Raw genomic sequence first — 16,219 nt, forward strand, 5'->3', positions numbered from 1 at the left:
TTTTGCGGGATAATTACACCATAATACAAGGTGTTGCGATGAATAAGGTTTCGGTAGTTATTAGAAAGCAATGGGTTTGCTGATGATGAGTATATTAATTGAGCAAAAATTATCTTGCAGTACCTGACAGAGTGCTAACATTTCAAATTCTGTCTTGGAAGTTCAGTCTTGGATCTTTTAATCTGTGACAGCCAACATTTTCAGCTAAAAGATGGAGTATGGTTGCCAGCGTCAGGCAAATAATTAATAAGCCATGACCCTTAACTTGGAATCAGACTCATTTTTATTTTTGAGACTAAGGAAGATAGCACTGTTAACTTTAGACTCATTTTGGTTTTGTGCAACCCTAAGAACTGTATTTGTACATCCAAAGAACCTACTGAAAGGGTAGGAAAATTGGAGCTTAATGACATTTTGAGGAAATAAATCAAAAGCAGATTATCACTTCCTTGAATCTTAAATGACATGGTAGTTCATTAGCTAAAATATACACTGTGTAGCCCTGGCCTACATATTGGGCTTTTCCCTTTTATTAAAGAGATTTCAAAGATTATGATGGGAGTGCCATCAAAGTCTTTGTCTTTTCACTTTGTTAGAACTAGTCCTGTATTATGCATGAAATCCTGTTTATACTTCACAGTAAAACCGCCCTTTGTTTATTTATCGCAGTTCTTCCCCATCTACTTCCAAAGGAATGTGAACAAAAGAGGTGGTCAGCTGACTTTGCCACCCAAAAATACACCACTTTGGCATACAGATTATTGTGAGCTGAAGACAAATGAGAAGAAGCAGATACAAGAAAAGTTCTCTGCCTTCTGCCTATTTGCCAAAAAGCAGGACATACATTTACTAAAGGGGCCACCTCCCTCTCCTCTCTAAAGAAGGACAAAGATTAATCCCCTGAGACTACTGTAGACCCTCTCAGCCTGGAATCTAAATAACAAAGTTTGCTAACTAGCCTTTGTCTCCTCTCTTAGAAGCCTAAAACTGCTTCCCTTTGTCCTGTCATTTCCCCACAAGTTTATTGTTCTTTTTGGAAGATGCAGTATAAACCAGAATTCTCAGTCACCACTGAGAGTTACTTATTTTTCCCCGGATAGTCCCTACGTGAGGTATACAAGTTAAGAAACTTCTGTTTGTTTGTTTCTTGTTTATCCGTCTTTTGTTACAGGGGTCTCAGCTAAGAACTCAAAAGGGTAGAGGGGAAATTATTTTTCCTCCCCTACAGACACAGCCTCACATAACTTTAATACTGCAATGTTCTCTTCTTGTAAACTAAATCCATTGAAGACTGAAAATACCCTTAGACCTGTGTATTACATATTAAAGTGTTATTCCTGCCCTGTACTTACCAAAAGCTCAGTCAGAGAGGGACAATATGTCCTCGAATACATATCAGTAAGTGGTCCCAAACAATCCTTGTCTGAAATGCAAATCAAGAGCCAAATTCTGACTATGTAACACCCGTCAATTACTTCAAACAGCCTATACATTGAAGGAAGTCTTCCTCCACTATTAGTATATACCCAGGTTGTCTTCACAGTCTGGTTGAAAGATATAAAGTACACAGAATGGGAAATTCCTAGAGATAACAGTGCCCACTGTCCATAATAGGTTTCTGGTCTGATGTTAAACAACAGCAGTAGAGTATAATGAGTCATAATTTCAGTTCTTTTCTAAAATGTTAACTCGGTTACAACTTTACTTCCCTAATTTTAATCTGGCATTTTCTAGGCCACTGGCTTTCAGCTGAGGGTTTACATTACTTATCTCTGAAGTCTTATTAATATATAAACGTGTAGGACCTGCTCCAGAGTTACTGAATCTCTCTGCTTGATATTGTTGATATATTGTTGATATATTCTTATATGATTGGGGTATTCATAGCATGTTATGTCTCAGGATTATTATACATTAAGTATCAAGATATTTTTTCTCTGTAAAACATGTTCATTCACTTTTATAAGCTAGATGCAATATTTACTATCTTCTTTGAAAATATGGTTGATTGGCATGTCTATAGCCATTTTATCTAAAATTTATTTTGGAATGACTTTGTTATTTCTTGTTATTCTTGTTCCAAAATTCCTTGTTAGTGGCATTATTCTTGTTATAAACTCTCATCAGATCTTTTGCTTTTGAAAATTATAAGTAATAAGTTCATCACAGCCATTTAAAATCTTTTGTCATTCATACATAGTTATTTTATTTTACTCTGATGCTGCCCTGAAAGCATTTGCAGTCAGCTACATGCCAAAGTGTTTCATCTTCGACAAGGAAGGACTGCAAAGCATCATAGGAAAAAGACAACCGTGCCAGGTACTTGGGGTATGGGCCCCTGACAGCATGGCTTATACAACTTTGACCATTCTACTGAGTCAGAATTTCCAGAATTCTGATCAAGAAGCACATGGGTTCATTAGACTCTGTTAGGGAAATAAAACAATCCCGCCATAAAAAATACCCTTCCATATCAATAGAAGAAAGAGAGAAAATACATTTTATTGAGTAAGAATTAACAGATTTACAGGTATATAAGATAGCACAAAGGTGATGACAAAATGAGGACAAAATTTCTCTCCTTTTATACAGCAAAGCTTAAGAAAGAACATCAATTTCTCTTTTCCCCTTGAGAAGAAAGGGGCTGCATCTCATGACAGTCTCCTGTATGTCTCATGAGAGCCTCTGAGCAAATTCTAATTTAAATCCTTAAATGGAAAGGAAACATTTGTAAATATCTTATTGTCTAATAATATGCTCATTTTTAAAAAACTATCTTTGAACTCACGTAAACATAACTTCCTTTTTTCAACTCTGTGCTTTGGAGCCCCTACTTTAGGTCTCTTTGAAATATCCTATGATTCTACTCACATTACAACAGAAAAATAAAGGTGACATTTTCCACCCTCTCTCTAGTCCCACTTGTACACTTTGTTTTCAGTGGTGGGATGGATTTAAAGGTTCAGACTCAACTTCCGGCTAGGTGGACCAACTCAGTTGAAAATAAGCTCTGTTTCTATATAGTATATAATCCTAATTATGCTGGTTTGAAAGCTCAGGAAGTGCTAATAAGTTAATTTCCAACATATAAAAAGTGGAAAAAAGCAGGATGCAAAGTAGTGTGTAGAATGTGACATTTTAGTAACTGGAAAGGAAAAAGAAAATGGATGTTCATATTTACATCTATTCACATAAAGAAAATCAGGGAGAATACACAGGAAACTAGGAACACAAACTCAGGAGGTAATGCTGAGAACTGGCAGTAAGGGAGGTAGTGCTGAAAACGGAGAGATGAGGGAGGAGAGGGTGTGGGAAACTCTTCACTGTACACCCATTTTAGTTACTATGTGACTGTGTCACCTTATGCAAGATGAAAACAACAACAGTCTCACCAGGCTTACATGAAGGTGTCCCAGGGCTGGAGTCCTTACTGCAGGCTCTAGGAGAGAATTAGCTTTCAAACTCATTCAGATCGTTGGCAGGATTCAGTTTCATGCAGTTGTAGGACTGGGGTCTCCTTTCCTTGAAGGCTATCAGCCAGCAGTCCTTCTCAGTTTCTAGTGAATGTCCACATTCCATGGCTGGTGGCCTCCTTCATCTTCAAGTCAGCAACAACCTGTTGAGTTCCTCTTCAACTTCAAACCTGTAAGTATATGCTTTAATGTACAATAGAGTAGTGGTGCCCTTGAATTAAAAAAAAAAAAAAAAACTTCAAGCGTTTTCTTTGAGCCAGTCACAGTTCTTGACATGGAGGATGCAGCACTGACCAAAAGAGAGGAGGGCCCTGCCTTCTTGGATTTATTGAGCAACTGCGATGTCCCTGGAACTGTGCTTGAGACATTGTTTACCTCATTATTTAATCAATATCATTAATGTCATTTTTAATAATCCCCTACTTTTTTAAAATTGAGTTATAATAACCTCTACTTTTAAAAAGAGAAAGAGCAAAAATATGTTGGGAGTCTGAGGGAGAATGCAAGGGTCGAGGAGAGAAACAGGAGGAAGCTCTTGCTGGACACACAGAGAACCAGGGGCCAGACTTCAAGAAAAGGACAGGACAGAGAGAATGAAGCACTTAGACTGAGAGCTGCCCCAGAGGCTCTTGCCCTCCTATCCCCTACTGTTCACCTTGTTTTTGTCATTCTAATCTTAAATCCAACGCTTTTATGATAAAAGTCCAAAAAAATTTAGACGAGTTGTAAATGGCTTGCTAAGTGGCAGCACCAAGGTAATAGTCAAAAATAACCCAAAGGCTGACCATTGCTCAGTTTTGCCGCGGAGCATTCGCAGTTGCAGACATGAGGCTTGGACAGAGGCAAAGCCACGACGAGCCTGAGATACTCCCACATTTGAGAAAAAGAAAAACCAAAATGCCTGTCTACCATAGCAGGAATCGAACCAGAGACCTTAATATAAAAACAATACCCTAACCAGCTGAGCAACTTGCCATAACCAAGGACAAGATTTTTTTCTTTTGGAAATAAAAACTGTATCAAAACATTATTACCTCAAGTCTTCTCCAGAATGATGCAAGAAATTCTCTAATTTTTCCTATTGCCCCTTCCCTAAATACAGCCGCCTTATCTCATTGAGTTTTCTTTAAAAGCTCTCAATCCTGACTCTGATACATTATTTATATTTTAAATAAAAAAACACTTTCAGTGGTGGTGATCTTGGGAGTGTCCGTTATTGGACATAAGGCAGCAGTTCCTACATGTGATGTGGTCAATTTACATGAAGAAGGGAAAAAAAAACGGAAAAAGCATCTTTCAAGTGGCCCGTACGGGGATCGAACCCGCGACCTTGGCGTTATTAGCACCACGCTCTAACCAACTGAGCTAACCGGCCACCCCGTGGGAAATTGCTTTTACTAATACTTTTTAAAGTCATATCTAATTAAAGTTGGCAGCTATTTTCTTTGCAAAAGGTTAGAGAGAGATTCTTTTTTCTGTCAAAAAAGGAAAAGAGAAATCCCAGCTGCCAGGATAGATAAACCTTGCTTCTCCCCGAGAAACCTCAATCTTTGTCAAACCGACCGACGAAGACTCACGTGAAAGTCCGGACCAACTACTCCTAGAAGGCCCGGGGCAAACGCGAAACTGCTACAAGCCTGAGATGGCGGCAGGCGGATCACGGAACTGACCACCCAGCGCCCGCAATGCAGGGCCCGGAGGACTCGGCTTCTGCACGCAGAGTGCGGATTCCCCGCTCCTGGAGATCATTTCGGTCAGGTCACTTGTTCCCAGAGGCTTCTAGCCGCTTGATTTCAGGGTGGTTCCGAGGTCACCTTTACGCTAAATCCGTAGCTGCGCGCCCGGAGCGGAAAAAGACTTGGACCTGAAGCTGCAGTGCTGGTTATAGGACACTTGGTGGCGCCCGAGTGCGATGCTGCAGTCAGCCGGGGGGCAAAAAGACCTCGAGAGCCTCTAACCCCTCCCCCTCCTCCTCCCCCAAGAACCAAGATACCGCCGCTCTCCCCTCCCAAATCGATGAAAAGGGAAGTCGAAACCGGAAGAGTCAGGAGTCAGGGCCGTGATCCGGACCAGGGAGAAACACCAGAATCTGAGAGGAGTAGGGGAACTGAAGTCAAGGTCGGGCAACTCCAAGGAAAGAGTCGGGAAACCTTTGCCCTTTTGAGCCTGGCCTGATCCACCTGCAAGAGGGTGTCAACTCTGGCAGGGACCAGTAGAGCAGCAATTCTTTTCCCTGCTGGACCCTATAACCCTCCTTTTTTTTTTTTTTCTACTTTTCTATTCTTTGTTGCATCTGAAGTTAGTTGGCTCGTTTTATAGATATATATTCTATCGAGTAAGATTTGAAAGTTTTCTGTGAAAAGAGCTATTTCTTTTAATGAGACAGGTTAACTATTCATTTACTTATTTTACATTATGCAGCTTATAAACTTTGTTTTTAATTGTTTAAAAAGCTGTACGATCATACTTCTTACCTTTAGTACATTTCTTTAACTTTGTATAAGCATTCACCATATGAACTAGTAGTTGTCCTCATTTTCTTTGTCCTTCAGTAAAAATTTGGGGGAAGATGAATGGAAAAACCAATTTTTTACATTCTTATTTGTTTTTTACTACAGTACTTGATCTCTTCAGTCTTTTCTCCTCCTTCTGTGATTTATTGCAACTCTTCCAGATTTCCTAACCCTGCGAGATCTCTCTCGATTAACAGCCAGGATGTCAGCTGTTTGGGTGGCTGCGCATTCTCTTTGCTCTCCTGTCGTCCCCACGCTGTTAGTTTGGGAGATTACTCTCCATCCAGTAAGACTTGGAGAGCTTTTTCTCAGTTCCTCAGGCCTGGCTGTTGGCAGCTAAAATACAAAGTTTCTTGTATTGGTTGCTTTTTATTTTCCTGCCATGTTCCCTAACTTCAGCCGACTTCGCAGTTGGGTGTGTCTCGGTGGGTTTTTGTCTCCACTTTCTGGCTTTCCCCTGGCCCCTCTTTGGCATACTCTCCCCAGCAGAGACACTGGAATTGGTTTTGTCTACTTGGAATTCTGTTTGGGTCAAGCAAGCCCACAGGCAAATCTTAAAAATCTCTTAGTTTCTTCCCATTTCTCCTAATCTGGTCTTTGTGGGTTTTTCCTCCTCTGCCCTTCTGTCCATATGCCAGGGATATGCACCAGCCTCTTTTCTTCTATGAAGGCCTCTTGTGGAATTTAGTTCACTTTGATTCCTTTGTATCCTCATCTCCCTAATGGGTTCAGAAAATCTACTCCTCTTAAACTTACAGTTTGCTTTAGTTAGTAGGTTGAGAGGGACACATTCTTGCAACTTCCTACAACACCAAAAATGGAACTCAGTGCTTTGTATTTTTAAAATATTTCCAGATTTCTGTGCCAAAACTGCTTTTGTCATTCCTTGAAACTATTTACTTTGAAATATATAGCAATAGCCTAGCATCTCTCAATAAGGAAACTAACCATTTGAGGACCTACTTTTGCCAGGTGCTTTGCATGTTGTTTCAGGTCATCCTTATATCACATGTTATTTATTTCAATTGATATTCTAAAATAGCCAGTTTTGTTCTTATGTTGAAGTCAGAAGTGAGATAGAATATCTACATGACACCATGGAAACTTTAAGAACTGAAATGGCTGAGCACCTGCAGGTGCATTTCCAGATTTTACTTCGACTTCCAGGTGAGACCGCTTGGAACTTGCAGGGCAAAAGAATGTCACATGGAATTTGGATATATTTCAGAAAGTTATCTCTAATATTTGTCCACTGATTTGACAGATGTTTATTGAGAACTTATCATGATCCAGTCTAGTCTTCACTATCAACATAATGGTCCCAAAGTCACACTTGGTCCTTTCCTCACCCTCCCAGAGATTAAAATCCAATACCACCCATGACTTTTGATTAGTTGTCTAAGGGTGAAGATGGTCTTCTCCACATAGGTAGTATCTTCATTTTACCTTAAGAAAGATCTTCTTTAGTCTTTTGTGTCTGATTACTGGTATAGTTTCTATACAAATGATGAGGACAGATTAGCAACATTATTCAATGAAAGCACTAGTACTATGCATCATGGAAAGCTTCCATATATGGGCACATAACTTCCATATCTTGGCACATCTGCTAAAACAGAATATCCTGTTTGGAATCCTTACCTCTTGCTTTTTTGTAATTTGGGGGAATAATATCACCAGCAATATTGAAGATGGCTTGATAAAGCATATATTTTTAGAAGTTAAATGATGGAGAAAATTGTGAATCTTGTTGTCAGCTAGGAAATGAGGATTCTGAGGTCAGGAGATGACAGTTAGGTATTTTATTCAGAAATGCTGCTTTGGAATGATTGGTCCATATAAAAGATTGCATAAAAAATTACTTCCAGTGGGGCCTCAAAAGAGTACCTCAAATTCTGTCTTGGAAATTGTGGAGTGCAGAATTCTCATTATGTAACCCTAGTAAATTATGGAGAGCAGTGGAGTCTGAATGCAAGCATCAGAGCTTTTTTTTAAAAAAGCAAACAAACAAAAAGCCTGATATCTTTAATTCGCCCAAAAACTCTCCAGGATGCTGCCTTAGTTTTCCACTCCTGGAATTTATTCAAGAAATTGGGTTATGGAGGGGGTTTTTCCTTCATAAATAGAAAAAAAAAGGGAGAGAAATGCACTACCACAATGAATATTTCGTAAAGAGTCATGAAGTTAGGGGTAGGGGTAGGGGTAGTGTAGGGCGCTACAGGCAAAGTGTCCTCCGTTATGTAAGGGCGGGAAAAAGAGTCACAAGACGTTTCCGTAGTGTAGTGGTTATCACGTTCGCTTCACACGCGAAAGGTCCCCGGTTCGAAACCGGGCGGAAACACACTTTTTTTTTTTTTTCTAATTTCAGCAACTTCAAGTTGCTTATATTTACAAATAACAAAACTTCCAAATCGTCACACTTGCTCTTTGTTTGAAAACAGAAATTGTCCTGAGAGTCCCGCGCTGATGCGTGATTTCGCTGTTCACAAGAGGCAGCTTTTCCTCTCCCTTCTCTCCTCTGCTGGGTTCCCTCAGGGCCTTTGAGGGTCCCCGGGAAAAGTATTAGAAGAAGGGGAGAGGAAATGGTTGCTCTCTTTGGAATTTGGATTTCTACCAAAAGAGACTTCACCAGAAACCGACCCTGAGGGCCCCTTATCTTGGACCCGATCTGCAGCAGAAAAGTCTCCCAGACTCGATCAGCTTCTTCTGGGGCTCCAGGTGTGGCCTCCTTTAGAGTACTGCTGAGTTCCATAAAGAACTCTACTCACCATTCTAGAAGAGAGCTCTGGAAGAAATTTTTTCTCCTCCACTTCCTCGTTTATAGCGTTTTCTTGACCTTTTATTTAATTTTTAATAGGTAGTATCTAAAGTCTAAAGTGACATGCAGTAATCTCCCTCCTGTTCCCAGATAATTCCATCGCCTTAGTCTCCTGCCCCTCAACTGGGTACTGTTGTCATGAGCTTACTGATTATTCTTGAGAGGTTTTGTTTGTTTATTTGTTTGTTGTCAAATGCATATATAATCTAACACAAATATATCTCCAATAGTAGTATTCTATAGAGACTGATGTGAACTTTGCTTTTATTTTATATTGTATGTATGTACATAGTGATCTTTATCATTTTGTTTGAAATACACATAGCACTCCATTACGTAGTTATGCCATAATTTATCTAATTAAATAACTGTGACTAATTAGGTTTGTCTCAGTCTTACAATTAATACTGCAGAGAATAAGCTTGAACACAATATAATCTCTCATGTGTTCAAGTCTCTTTTACATTTGTGGAAATGCTGTACAAAGAGTATATGCGTTTGAAACGTTGATAGATCCTGCCAAATTGTCCTCCATAGCAGCAAGGCATGGTATATTTGTCTGTGGGGAACACAAATGAGTAGAATTGCAAGCACGCTGAACGCAACCCTTACTTCATTCTCTGCCAAGTATGAAGCAAAACCAGGCAATCCATGAAGACGGTAGAAACTTTTTGAAAATCAAGGATTATTGTGATGCTGGAATCTTGCCTTTTCTCAAAGAGGTGAGACTTCGCAGCCTGGAGCCTAGCAGAATGGGAACCAGTTGGATGAGGCTGGGAAGGAGCTGAGTGGAGAGATCTGATGAAGGGGCTTAGGGAGTGATCTCCTTTTGCATACTGTTGGAAGTAAACATGTCAAATAAACAAGAGTGGCCAGAATAGTTAGGATTATTAATCAGGGCCCTGTGCGGATGTGCTTTTCAAGGTTTAAAGAGAGCTGGGGGATTAAGCTGTGATGGCCGAGTGGTTAAGGCGTTGGACTCGAAATCCAATGGGGTTTCCCCGCGCAGGTTCAAATCCTGCTCACAGCGTATGCCAGTGCGTTCCCAAACAAGGTAACTCTCTTACTGTGGACTCCAGCTCCTCATCTTATTCCACAAGCTGAGAAACTGAGAAGGCAGCTTCTCGTAATAAAGTATTTCGGCTCTTACATTCTCTTCCAAACTGGTTGGGCTCTTGTGAATCCTTTGAGCGCAGGGGCGGTGCTTACTTCAGCCCCACTAGCTACAGTCTGTCCGCACTACGCGGGTAGTCGGAGACTTAGTGAATTCTTAAAACAGCTGCTTGTTTTGTATTGAGTGTGTTCAATCTAAACACAGCGGCAGATTCCAATGACAAAGAGAAACAGGAAATTTTGTTTTTAAAAATCTGTAATAAAATTCACCATTCTGATAATAGAAATGCAGGCAGCTTCCTTAAAGAGTTCTCCGGTATTTTAAAACAAATAAACAAAAAACGGGCTGGCGGGAACCTTATAGGTCTAGGATCATAAATATCCATTTGTTTGTGTGTGTGTGAGAGAGAGAGAGAGAGAGGGAGAGAGCGCCAGCGAGCTCCAAGGACTATTCAAAACATTGTACTGTAGAAATGAAGAAACTGGGGCAAAGGGAGATATACAACTTGGGCCAAGGCAGTAAATCTAATGGGGAAAAAACCAGAGAAAGTCTGCGGGCACTGCGGCTGCACTCGAACCCAAACTGCTGTATTTCTCTCTCTTAAAGGACCACCCTCACTTACTTTTGTATTTCCACGTGCATATTTCGCCTACATTGAGCCCTTCAATATAGCTAGCCAATTTATGTAATGATGACAGGTATACTTAAATTTTATAATTATATTAACTCTGAACTTCATAGTTCCTATATGAGTTTGGTTCTTAAAGTGTTTACCTTCACCTAATTTGGAAGAGTGGGTGCTTCAGAATGTCTTTTGCCGCATAGTCTGAAATTTTTTCCTCTGTAAAGAGTTTTGGCTCTTTGGAGAGTGAGATGGAAAACATATAATACCTCAAGAATGTGTTTTATTCTACCTTCTCTTTCACTATATCAAAACTGAAAATTAAACGGATCACTAATTATTGATGCATACACAGCATCAGTATCTAAGGACATAAGAAAAATGAAATGGCTTGATGAATGGACAAATGAGCAGTCTAAATAAATTAATAAAGCGTTCACAAGCAGTAACAATAGAAACTAGCATGCACATAAATGAAAAAATGCTAACTACAGTCATTCTATCACATGATGCTCCAAGGCAGAAAATTCTTTCATAAATATAAATATTTTAAGGAATGTACACACAAACTGACCCCTAAGATAATCAGATTTACCAGAATCCACAGATTTTCTTGTTCAACTAAATTGTCAGTACAATGAAGCAACAGTTTTCTCAATGATTCTAGTGAATAATGAATAATACAGCTCTAAAGAAGAGGGGGCCAGTGGCGCAATGGATAACGCGTCTGACTACGGATCAGAAGATTCTAGGTTCGACTCCTGGCTGGCTCGAGTTCCCCTTCCTTTTTGGGGGGTGATTCTATTACCAATTTTAACAACATAGAATTGTTTGTTTGTTTGATGAGAGGGAGGTAATTAGGTTTATTTATTTATTTATATTTGGAGGCGGTACTGGGAATTGAAACCAGGACCTCGTGCTTGGTGAACATGCGCTCTACCACTTAAGTTATACCCTCCCCCACAAAACGTAAATTCTTAGTCAATTTTGGCTGTCTATTAAGTCTGAACGGATACTCAAAGCACCTCTCTTCTGAAAAGTCCTTTTTATCTCGTTTCTTTTACTGATACTGAGAAGGGGAGTTGAAAGATCTTTGAAAACACAACTTTAAAACTTAAATACAGAATATTATTTGGCCATAAAAAAGAATGAATTTCTGATACATGCTACAACATGAGCGAGCCTTGAAAACATCATGCTAAATGAAAGAAGCTAGACACAAAAAGCCTCACCTCTAAAGACTGAGACTACGAAACTGTTTAGACTTGTAAGGAATCCTACACAAATTTAAACCTACAAGAAGAGGGCGAGGGTAAAAAGAGAAACAAGGAAATTAGCAATTTGAGGGGGGAGGTGTCTCTTGAAACAGCTGGATCTCCTTTCCAGGTGTTTCTGGGCGTGGCTTCAGACTCTTGGGGAGGAGTGGAGGAACCTGGCAAGGAAATCAAGGTGAATCTGGGAAAAGGAACACAAACACGCAAAGGAGACTTTCATTTATGGGTATTCATGTATTTATCTTATTTATTGACTCTAGACGATGTGTGCTGAAAGGGTTCTGAGAATAAAAAGAATGAACCTGCCACCACTTATCTAGACCTCGTTTGATACACTGTCTGCTGGGCTATTAGCAAATTAAAAGGGAAGCCAGGTGAGGAGGGAAGAATTGTCTTAACGATTTGGAACTTCCTGATGCAAAGGTTTCTCAAATTTTAGCAGGAGAATCGCTAGGAAGGAGCGTTAAGCCCAGGTTTCTAGACTCACCCCCACCCCGAGATTCCATATTGGTTCTAGGGTGCAGCCCATGAATTCTTAGCAAAGTGATGCTTCTGTTGCTGTTCCACCGACCATACTTTAAGTAGCACTGAACTAGAACGTTGTATTTTATTAACCACTTTTTCCAGCTGACACCAACAGGGAACTTCCCCGTTGAAGAAAAAAAAAAAAATAGAGCTTTTATATGGCGCCACTCACAACTCCAGTATTATTCCACTAGGCTTTAACCAACCGAAATACAGGCCTTTTCTACTCTCAAGATTTTTGAATTGGTTCTCTCTTTTATCAACATGTAAGTTTCATTGAATACTTTTTTCTTAATTTTTGGTGGTGGTGGTGGTGGCTTGTTTTAGAAAGAAGTCAGTTTCAACCTCCCCCTCAAACAAAAAGACTTCTGATATAATAATCAAATCACTCTTGCACCTGAAGGAGGAAACTTAGGCTTTTCCAAACATCTGCATGTTGGAAACTCCTATCTCCCCACCAAACAATCTACAGAGATTATATTGTGAAGAGAGAATTTTTTCCTTTACCCCAGAATGTTGTAGATGTGCTGTGTCCAAAACGATAACCATTAGCATATTTCTAAAATGTAATTCAAAAAAAAAGAGAATGAAGTATTTCATTAATTTTTTTCTTGATTACATGTTGAAACGATAATATTTAGGGTTAAAACATTAACCCCAAATATTATTCATTCTACTTGTTTATTTCTACTTCTTAAAATATGGCAGCTAGAAAAATTAACTTGTTTTATGATATTATTTGTTAACTCTCACATCTTGTGATTATTGATTTAGTAATATCAGTGATGTGTGATCAGTTTGCCAGGAATATGGTTCTTTTGAGCAGACTCCATGGCAGTGTCACAGTCCAAAGAATTTACATTTTTTACTTTAAAAAATATGAGTATTCTTCTCTAAAAGCAATTCCTAGTGGGTAAAAATGAAAATTTTCTCATACTGTATTTCTTTACTTGCTTTTCTTTTTCTATTCTAGAGGATTCTGTGGTTTGGCTGGTTAAAGAGCCTGCTTAGTAAACAGAAGATCCTGGCTTGCAATTTCGTGGGTCTCTCTCTGCAGGCTTTATAATTTTGAAAAGTGTTAACCCTCATTTCATTAAACACAGTTTGGGGAATTTATCCTTGACAAAACCTGTTGTTGTTCAATTGTTATATGATGTGGCAAACTAAGAGCCTGCTGTTTATAGATGTGGTTTCTGAAGGTGGTAAGCAATGGGAGTTTTAAAACAAGAGAGGGGGAAACTGGATGGACTATGCAAAATGTTGCATGAAAAAAATCATTCCACACATGGCATGACTGAAGCACCAAAAACTATTACTTGGACACCAAGCAATTCAGAATTCTCATCTGATGACAATGCTTGTCTCATATGCAACGAGATTATCAGTGATTTTCTTTGCATTCATTAGATATTTTGTCTTTAATCTATGACTTTACCATTTGAGAGTTTGCAATAAGAGCTCCAGCCATTACTGGAAACCTCTGTTTTTTATCTTGTATGATCCCCACAACTGGTCTTAATTCTTTTTTGCATCCTGGACTATTTACCACATATGATGATGTGATGTTCAATAAGTATTTGTGAATGGAACAATGAATAGCCAATTTCTTTTCCCTACTATTGTGAAAGTCAGTAGAATGGAGCTGGACACTGGAGACTCTGAGGGCTGAAGGAGCTCCTAGAACCAGAAAGCAAAACTCTTTTTCCCCTACCATGTCCTCCTGCACCCTCTACTAATAAAATTTCAGTGCCAGCTGGCAGAAGAAAATAAATATTTAAAAGGCCCGGATCCCATTTCAAAAAGCAGTCTAAAGGGGTGAATTTGGGGCTGAGAGGTGTATTAGAAAAAAACTGTTTTTCCTCCTGTCAGTCTCCTTTACTAGTTATACAGAACACTTTACCACTAGCTGGGTGCCCTATAGTTTAACTCAATTCAGACACCATCTATGTGGAAATAGCATCAGATCTCACAGGTTAAGGGCTCAGTCCCATAAGACTTCCACTTTGGATACCAACCCAAAATACTAGGTCCACAGGTTACCCACATACATGAACAGATGAGACATTTCAATAGATTGTTGGAAACTAAAAGTCAAATAAGTATGCTAAATGTTTTTTAAAACACACTCATAGGTGAGAGGAGGGTATAGCTCAGTGGTAGAGCATCAATCCCCGGTACCTCCATTAAAAATAAATAAATAAAACGAATAACCCCTCCAAAAAAACAAACAAAAAACAAAACAAAAACGCACTCATAGTAACAGATAAAAAAAAAAAAAACCCTTTAATAAGCTAACTAGTAGACTCTGTAAAGCTCAGAAAAGAAGGGATAAACTTGAAGGTAGGTCTAGAAACTACCCAAGTTGAGACACCTCAGTTAAAAAAAAAAAAAAAAAGATTAAAAAAGAGTACTGAAGAGTTGTTGATTAATATATTTGTCAGAAAAAATATTTGACGAGATAGTGGCCAAGTACTTTCCCAAGATAATGAAGTGAAGGTATCCCCCACTTTTCAAAAGTTCACTTTTGCTGCTACTTCATTTTTAGAAAAAGACCTACATTAGAACCTGTTTTGCTAAAGGAAATAAATCCAGAGAGGAATTTCGCTTTTATGAAGGCGATAAATGAAGGTAATGCTGGGGATAAAGTAAAATCATATAAAATGCTCATGTATTTCAAATACAGGAAGAAAGAGTTAAAAAGAAATGAACGAAGAACGAAAGGAACACTTAAAAAACAAATAATAAAACAATACATTTTGATAGAAATAAGTCCATATTTACATGGTATGTAAATTATCTAAATCCACCGATTACAGACAGTCTGTCAGATTGGTTAAAAAAAAGATTCAAAGCCAACTGTATGCCGGAATATTTCCCAACTTTGCTCAATGAATTTTCATTTTCTGGTAAAATACACGGTAAAGAAACCCTCTACCGGGAGTGGGGTTCGAACCCACGCGGACATGCGTCCATTGGATCTTAAGTCCAACGCCTTAACCACTCGGCCATCCCGGTGGTGGGCGTAGAAGTCTACAAGTCAAGTATTACAGTAGTAAAATTAATTATATTTGCTAGTCCCTAGAAAATTATGAATAGTTTTTAACCCATGAAATATGGGTCCAGGTGTTAAAGAAAGGAAATGAATCCCTGTAATGCTTCTTGGTAAAAATATATATATATATATTGAAAATTCATTTTCAAAAATTATTATCTAATCATTTGTTTGTGACACACATTATAACCAGAGGTTAAGGAACCACTGAACCATTCCTGATCTTATGGACTTGCTTTAAAATGAGGAATACTATGACCTCAAAAAAGCATGTGATGCTACAGGAATACACACTCACATTTCCAGACCCAACTCATTTTGTCACTACTTATGCTCAAAAGATGACACTTCTTTTAGATCTAGAAAGAAAAATCAAAGAGGAAAGAAAGTAGAGTAATAGAAGTGGGGAGAATGCAGACCCATGAACCATGTCTCACAACTCTACAAAGATAGTATCCATACGTTTTATTACTCTTTAGAGAACATTGTTTTGTCTGCTGAATATAAGCCCCATTCCAAACCCATTGAATCTGACTGTCCAGGTAAGAGCTTCAGGTCTAGAACCAGAGGATAGTTAATATTAAGACAAGTTCTTCTTGAAGTAAGTTTGGAAAACCCTAATGCAAATATATGGAGTTTGGAATTTGAACACGACACTGGTTTTAATAAGGAAGTATTTTGATCAAGAGTTCTAACTACCCACTAATGAAATTTCTTTCCTGATGATGTATCATATGCTATGCACTGAGTCAAGTGCATATAATATACCAAGTCAGTGAGACCCTGTCAGACACTACAGGGATAAGGTAGTGGATTGTTTAAGAATTC

At 38.8% G+C, this 16,219-nt stretch overlaps 2 protein-coding genes, 1 long non-coding RNA gene and 5 other non-coding genes across 8 annotated transcripts in view; 5 read left to right on the forward strand and 3 right to left on the reverse strand.

Moving 5' to 3' along the window:
• Positions 1–2,528, forward strand: part of LOC102518919 (histone H2A type 1-J) — a 15,452-nt gene extending 12,924 nt beyond the window's left edge. The window contains exon 2 of the mRNA XM_014557166.2: positions 670–2,528. Coding sequence (XP_014412652.1) covers positions 670–700 — 31 coding nt within the window. The 3' untranslated portion in view covers positions 701–2,528. The remainder of the gene's footprint in view (positions 1–669) is intronic.
• Positions 1–16,219, forward strand: part of PRSS16 (serine protease 16) — a 55,915-nt gene that overhangs the window by 12,531 nt on the left and 27,165 nt on the right. The window lies entirely within an intron of this gene.
• Positions 2,478–5,590, reverse strand: LOC116658358. Its single transcript, XR_004313730.1, has 2 exons — positions 5,051–5,590; positions 2,478–3,643 (listed from the first exon to the last, which is right to left on the reverse strand). It is a non-coding gene; the product is annotated as an uncharacterized LOC116658358 (long non-coding RNA).
• On the reverse strand, positions 4,775–4,848 carry TRNAI-AAU. Its single transcript has one exon. It is a non-coding gene; the product is annotated as a tRNA-Ile (tRNA).
• On the forward strand, positions 8,255–8,327 carry TRNAV-CAC. The gene has a single exon. It is a non-coding gene; the product is annotated as a tRNA-Val (tRNA).
• TRNAS-CGA lies at positions 9,753–9,834 on the forward strand. Its single transcript has one exon. It is a non-coding gene; the product is annotated as a tRNA-Ser (tRNA).
• TRNAR-ACG lies at positions 11,241–11,313 on the forward strand. Its single transcript has one exon. It is a non-coding gene; the product is annotated as a tRNA-Arg (tRNA).
• Positions 15,272–15,354, reverse strand: TRNAL-UAA. Its single transcript has one exon. It is a non-coding gene; the product is annotated as a tRNA-Leu (tRNA).

The sequence above is a fragment of the Camelus ferus genome, chromosome 20 (assembly GCF_009834535.1).
Source record: "Camelus ferus isolate YT-003-E chromosome 20, BCGSAC_Cfer_1.0, whole genome shotgun sequence".
NCBI classification, from domain to species: Eukaryota; Metazoa; Chordata; class Mammalia; order Artiodactyla; family Camelidae; genus Camelus; species Camelus ferus.